General features: G+C 50.2%; 1 protein-coding gene across 3 annotated transcripts in view; it reads right to left on the reverse strand.

Annotated features, from left to right (window-relative positions):
• BCAP31 (B cell receptor associated protein 31) overlaps positions 1-7,080 on the reverse strand; it is a 28,652-nt gene extending 21,572 nt beyond the window's left edge. The window contains exons 1-3 of one of the 3 annotated variants that reach the window (XM_023249499.2): positions 6,943-7,080; positions 5,775-5,910; positions 4,142-4,242 (exon numbers count right to left, since the gene is read on the reverse strand). In XM_023249499.2, the coding sequence (XP_023105267.1) occupies positions 4,142-4,242; positions 5,775-5,866 (193 nt within the window). In that variant the 5' untranslated portion in view covers positions 5,867-5,910; positions 6,943-7,080. The other 2 variants (XM_006944108.5, XM_011279561.3) reach the window with 2 other exon arrangements.

The following is a 7,080-nucleotide window of genomic DNA, read 5'->3' on the forward strand; positions in this document are numbered from 1 at the left end:
CAGATTGCATGCAATCCCTATCAAAGTACCAACAAACAGCATTTTTCACAGAACTAGAACAAACGCTTCTAAAATGTGTATGGAACCACGAAAGACCTGGAATAGCCAAAGCAATCTTGAAAAAGAAAAACAAAACAGGAGGTATCACAATTCCAAATTCTAAATTATATTACAATGCAGTAGTAATTAAAACCATATGGTACTGGCATAAAAATAGACACATAGATCAACAAAACAGAATAGAAAATCTAGGAAAAAAACCCACAGCTGTATGGTCAATCTTCCACAAAGAAGAAAAGTATACTCAATGGGAAAAGCACAGTCTCTTCAATAAATGGTGCCGGGAAAACTGGACAATTCTTCATGCAAAAGAATGAAACTGGACCACTTTCTTTCACCATACACAAAAATAAACTCAAAAATGCATTAAAGACCTAAATGTGACCCCTGAATCCATAAAAATCCTTGAACAGAGCACAAGCAATAATTTCTCTGACATCAGCCACAGCAACATTTTTCTAGTTATGTCTCCTGAGACAAATAAAACAAAAGCAAAAGTAAACTATTGGGACCACAGCAAAATGCAAAGCTTCTGTACAACAAAGGAAACAATCGACAAAAACTAAAAGGCAACCTAAGGAATGAGAAAAGATAAAAAAAAAACTTCAAAGAAAAACCAAAAACTGCCTTATTCTGATTACAAAATGAATGCAAGCTCATAAAAAATTCAAATACAACCTGTATACCTGAAATGTGTAAAGAGAAAGAATCCCATGACGTAATCACCTCCAGTAAGCATAATACGTTGGTCATCTTACCTAAAGCAGTCACCGTCAGCCACGTTACCCTATTTCCTCTGTAACACACACCCTAATCTGATATTATCCTAATTACAGGTTTATTGTCCATCTCCGCTGAATCAGACTACAAACTCCACTAAGGAAGAAATCTTTTCTTCTACATCCAGGCCCTAGCACAGCTCTGGGTGCACAGGGGGCATGCAAATAACTACTGAATCGCCAATAGCCTCTGCTCCTGGGCGGCACTGTTAGACGTAGAGTGCCCCAGTTTACAAATATACTCATATCTGTTTGCCTATTATTGTAGAAATGGAATAGCCTACTGCTTTTTCCTCCCTTACCCGAGACATCTTTTTAAAAGCTGGCACATAAAGATCTACCTAGAAAGGTCTGTTAACAGACAACCGTGCGAAAGGAGCAAGTTAACACTATATGGACATTGTTTGGTTCTTAATGTCTGGTTCGAGACTGCTTGGGGTTGTTTTTTTTTTTTTCCAATTAAAAAAAATTTTTCTTTGACGTTTATTTTTGAGAGAGAGAGTGCAAGTGAGAGAGAGCACAAGCGGGGGAGGGGGAAAGAGAGAGGGGAAGACAGAGATCACAAGCACTGCAGCACAGAATCCAATGTGGAGCTGGAACTCACAAAACTGTGAGATCACGACCTGAGCTAAAACCAAGAGGTGGATGCTTAACCAATTGAGCCACCCAGGCGCCCCGAGTCTGCTGGTTTTTAAGCTGACTTCACATTATAAGAAATGTGCTGGGGCGCCTGGGTGGCTCAGTCGGTTAAGGGTCCGACTTCGGCTCAGGTCATGATCTTGCGGTCCGTGAGTTCGAGCCCGCGTCGGGCTCTGTGCTGACAGCTCAGAGCCTGGAGCCTGTTTCGGATTCTGTGTTTCCCTCTCTCTCTGACCCTCCCCCATGCATGCTCTCTCTGTCTCTGTCTCAAAAATAAATAAACGTTAAAAAAAAATTTTTTTTTAAAAAAAAAGAAATGTGCTCTTTACTGGCATTGCACCCTTGTGTTACATCTGGAACGTGAAACAAGCATTCTCCAACACTGAGCAGGAGTTACAACCAGGACAACAACATACCTATTTGTTATGAACTGTGTGTTCCTGTCCCCCCCCCATTCCTATATAACCCCCCATTCCTATAACCCCCAATGGATTGGTATTAGGACGTGGAGCCTTTGAGAAGGATCAGGTCATGAAAGTGGGGCCCTCATGAATGAAGTTAGTGCCCTTATAAAAGAGACCCCCGCCGAGCGCTCTCATCCTTTTTGCCACGTGAGGACAAAACGAGAAGGTTTTATGAACAAGGAACAGGGCCCTTGCCAGACATCAAATCTGCCGGTACCTTGATCTTGGACTTCCAGCCTCCAGAACTGTGAAAAATACATGTCTGTTGTTTAAGCCACACAGTCTATGACATTTTTGTTATAGCAGCCCAATCTAAGACATAAAACTTAAAATGTTCATACCCTTGGGGGTGCCTTGATGGCTCAGTCAGTTAAGTATCTGAGTCTTGATCTCGTTTTGGGTCATGATCTCAAGTTTGTGAGATCCAGCCCTGCCTCAGGCTCTGTGCTGATAGTGCAGAGCCTGCCTGGGATTCTCTCTCTCACACTCTCTGCCCCTCCCCCGCTTGCAATCTCTCTCTAAATAAACTTAAAAAAATGTTCATACCCTCAGATTCACCTATTCCACCTCTATGAATTTATCCTACATCATAGCTAGTGTCTCTCTACAACTTCCAAGCGTTCCCTGACCTCAAAAAAAAATAGCACCTTTGCCAACTACTGGATTCTGCAAAGGGCCTCCCTGGCCCATCAGCGATGCTAGAAAAGAGAGCACTCGTGGAGCCTGGTGCAGAGGGGCAAGGCCCTAAGGGAGCACCCCAGCATAGCCCCTGCCACTCCCATTCTTGCCCCGACCCTACACCCAAAAGCAAAAGCACACACACCCAGTTCTGATCTAAAGTCTAGCTTTTTTTTTAAGTTTATTTTTGAGAGAGGAAAAAGAGAGAGAATGAATCCCAAGCAGGCCCCACACTGTCAGCACTGTCACACAGAGCCCAACACGGGGCTAGAACTCATGAAGCATGAGATCGTGACCTGAGCCAAAATCAGTAGTCAAATGCTTAAAAGACTGAGCCACTCAAGCGCCCCTACAGTCCAGCTTTTTAATGCGCAAAGGCTAACGCAGGTATTCCCTACCCACTCCGTGCTCACAGAACACTCAGGGAAAGAACCTCGATTGGAAAGAGCTACCTCCTGGGCCCCTGCCAAGTATTTCAAGAACAGCACGGTTGCATATGAGGGCAGCTGGTACCCACCCTACACCGCTGGGAAGGGTAGGACGCACCTGGCCTGTTCAGAGGAAGTCCTGCCTGAACATATCCCTTCAGGCCCCAAGACATTAGGAAGGAAATGCCTAATGCTCAGCTAGTGGGTGGAGCCTTGCACATTCCCCCTGAACTACGGCCCCCTGCCCTTCCACCCACTACCACATTTCTGCCAGAAACTAAGGGAAAGAAGAGCGTTTTGAGTCTAAGCAGGTCACACTCCGGAAACGGGACCGCTGTCTGCAGCAGGGCCCAGCCAATGCTTTCAAGTCCAAACAGGGGGACATACTGATCACTTACCACAGCGAAACGCACGTTTCACAGCTGAATGAGAACTATACTGATTCCTCTGGTCTCTAAACAATCACACCGCCACCACATCACAAGATGCCTGCCTTCCATCTTAACACCACAAGGCCCCAGGCCCCATCCCCGAGCATGCTCTGGAACCAGCTTATCTTTCAAGCCCTGCTGGTGTGCACCTCAATGTGTTTATAGAACTTCACGGCCAGAAGGACCTAGAGAGACCTGGCCTGACCCATCCAGAGAGATCTGGGATATACTGCCAGACCTCTCACTCCCCCCCACCCACCAAGCCACAGGACGTGGCAGCTAGCTTCCTCCCCAGCCCCACTCCCTTTTGGTAGCTCAGTTCCTTATTCACAGCCTGTCTGTGTGACTCAAGAGCAGTACTGCTTAAACCAAGGTCAACGAGGACCAGCCAGCTTCTCTCGGTTTCAGTTCTGGAATGACCTCAGGAGCCGCCCCAGAAAAGTGAGGTGGCTGTCATAAAGTGCATAAAGGCTGCTGGTCAAAATAAAGGCCCTGCCGGCAGTCAGCAGCACCCTCTTCCCAAGAGAAAGACAGAGGCACCGAAGTGGTCTCCTCTGAGAAGCTCAACCTGCAGGCTGCCCGTGGCACAGAGCCTTGCAGCAGAGGCCATGCCATGGCGAAGGGTCTGGGCAGGTGGCCGCCCTCAGCCACGGCTCACTCACCGATGACCAGCAGCACAAGGATGACAATGAGAACTACGAAGAAGGTATTGCCGTACATCACCACCAGCTCCACCAGGCGGGACTTGAAAATCTTCTGCCATCTGTGAAGACAAAAAGGCTGAAGAAACAAACACACTTGGGACTCGGGCCCCAGGAACAGAGCCAGTCCCGCACTCTTCTCCAATGGCTGAGTATCTTGAAAAGACTCGGCCTCAGTGGCCTGCAGTGCTCCAATTTAGAACATCTGTTCAAAAGCAGAAAGGAAAAAAAAAAAAAAAAAAAAAGGGGCCTGCGCACGTATAAAAAATTTCTAAAAAAGCACAGTCGTAAACGCTGGTCATCTCTAGGGAAAGAAACAAAACCTTTGTTTGATTACTAAGGTATAATTAACACACGACGTACTACCAGTTTCAGGGGCAGGAGAAGCGAAAACCGGACCTTTTGTTGCGTTCCTCTACGTGACATTCAAAACGTTGGCCACACGCACACTTCTTCAAACAGCTTCTCCACGTGACCCAAGTGCGTTCATCTAGACTCCCACCACCCTAGGTTATTGTGAAGCAGACCCAAGACCCCTCTTCGTTTCCTTCCATAAGTACGTAAGGATGTAACTCTGTCACGAAAGCACCTTTGGGAATGGCTAATACAATCACGATGCCATCGCCAGACCTCAAGAAAATTAACAAGAATCCCTCGTTATCAGAGCCAGAGTCCCAAAGTCCAATTGCTGCATTTCTTTTTAAAGCTTGGTTTGTTTGAATCTGAACTGATGAGGTTTTGACTCTGCATTTAGTTAGTATTTTCAATTTCTCCTCACCCTCTTCTGTCTTCCTTCCCAGACCACTTTTTGCAGAAACCAGGTTGGTTATCTTACAAAGCTGCCCAGGTCGCAGCTCCAAAAGGGCCTCTGTCTCTGCATCTCCCCCCTGAACTGTATGAAGTGTGAAGAGACTCAGATCTGGCTTTGGCAAAAACATTTCTTAGACAAGGTTGAATACTTTTTATCCCATCAGCGGTCCGTATCTTTCAATTAAAAAGTGTTTTAAAATACCTGTGAAGAATTAGTGTTATTTGTAATTTTGTAATTAAAATCAGAATGTGTTCACATATTACCTGCAATTAAAAATTAATCTCCAATTAACTGCGAACAGGCCCTCCGTTCTTTAAAAGGAATATGGCTTCACCTCTCACTGGCTGAGTAATGCTCATGAGGCTCCTACACAATGCCAGCGGGACTAGTGAGGAGGACAGGAGTCACCAAATCAACTACAACATGACCCCACGGTGTGTGTCTTCCAGATGCCACACTGCCATCCCCTGAACCCTTGGGGACCAAGGGAAGGCGGAGGGCAGCGTTCCCAGAAACATAACTAGAGACAGCTCTTCCTCCTTTTGGGGCATTCTGAAGGCCAGAAGGCAGGGTGCCCAGGGAGGGAATTCAGCAAGACGTGACAAAGCAAAACCATGTAGAAGGCCGGCAATAGTTATCACAGCCCCTGCCACCCCAACCCCACACGGGTTCTACCTGTTTCCATGTGGCCCCGATGCCGGGGTCTTCCCAGCTTTCCGTACACAAGCTATGGGGCTCGGCGCAGTCACCCTCTTGCTCGCCCGCTTGCTCCACGGGCCTTACCTTTTGGGAGAAATGAAGGGAATGCAGAGCAGCAGCACAGCAAAGACCTCTGCGTAGAGGAAGGTGGCGACTGCAGTCCACTGCAGACTCATCCTGTTGCTAGAAGGTTTCCAGCAGTGAGATGTGAGTTTGTTTCCTGGCAGGACAGAAAAGGGACAGAAGTCGTGAGAGCTGAGCGGCCACTCCTGACCCTCTACCCCAGCATTCCACTCGTTTTCCAAACCACTGGCTGAAACTGGGCACGACTTGGCAGGGACACTTGGCCAACGGCGCCCAAAGGCCTGACAAACTCCCGTTTGCCAGGGCGGAGGTACTTGCTGCCTCCTAGCACGCGCATTAAAAGCCACCCTTCTGGAGAATTCCTTTCCCGGTCGAGTTGGGCAAACTCCTCAGGCCTGCCTACCCGAGAAAGCGTTCTGAATTATGATAATGCAGACGAGACAAAATTCTCGACATCCATCGGTCCCTCTCCCTTCCCAGCCAGCTCCGGGGCGGCCGCATCTCGATAACGCACTTTTCCCCAGAGCCGCGGCGTCCCCGCCCCCCAGGGAAACTGGAAGACCCTTCCCTGCCGAGCCTCTGAGCCTTCCCAAACAGGGCCGAAAGAGAACCTGCAGCCTCCCTCCGGGGCGCGAGCAGGGGCTAAAAATGGCCTTCCGACGCCGCGTCTGCCTCCCACGAGGTGGGAGAACTCGAGGTACCTCAGAGAGCCCCGCAGAGCGACTCCTACCGGGCGGGAGTCAGGGCCAAAAACAAACGCAGATCCCGACTAAGCGCCTCATGGCCCCGTCCAAAGAAAGTTCTAGAAAAAGCGGTCTTTTCGGAAACCGGAAGAGCCCCTCTCCTCAGCCCTGGTCGGCCCCAGCACCCACGCGGCTCGAGACCCGCCCTCCTCCGCGCGCCACGCGCGCGACCCCCCGGGACGCGGCCCTAGCCCGCCACGCCCCCCACAGGCCCCACCCCGGCGGCCCCTCCCCAGGGGCTTCGCCACCGCCCCTCACCCCCGCGGAGGCCCTCAAGCCCCCGGAGCCCAACTGCAGCCGCCGCCCCGACTTCCCTCCCCAGCCCCGTCCCCGCACTCCCGGCTCGGCCGTCGTCCCCACGCCCCGCGGCCCCTCCGCACTACCCGCCGCTGCCCCTCGTCGAAGGCCCGGAGGCCCACGCTCACCGAGCTTCCCACGGCCGACGCACACGCCCCGCCGCCGTCACCGAACGCTCCCACCGCAGCCCTGGCCCCGCCCCTTCCCCCGCGGCCGGAAACCGGAAGCACCCGCCGCGTCCCGCCCCGCTCCCGACCGCACCCAGG

This window comes from Felis catus, chromosome X (genome assembly GCF_018350175.1).
Source record: "Felis catus isolate Fca126 chromosome X, F.catus_Fca126_mat1.0, whole genome shotgun sequence".
Taxonomy (NCBI): domain Eukaryota; kingdom Metazoa; phylum Chordata; class Mammalia; order Carnivora; family Felidae; genus Felis; species Felis catus.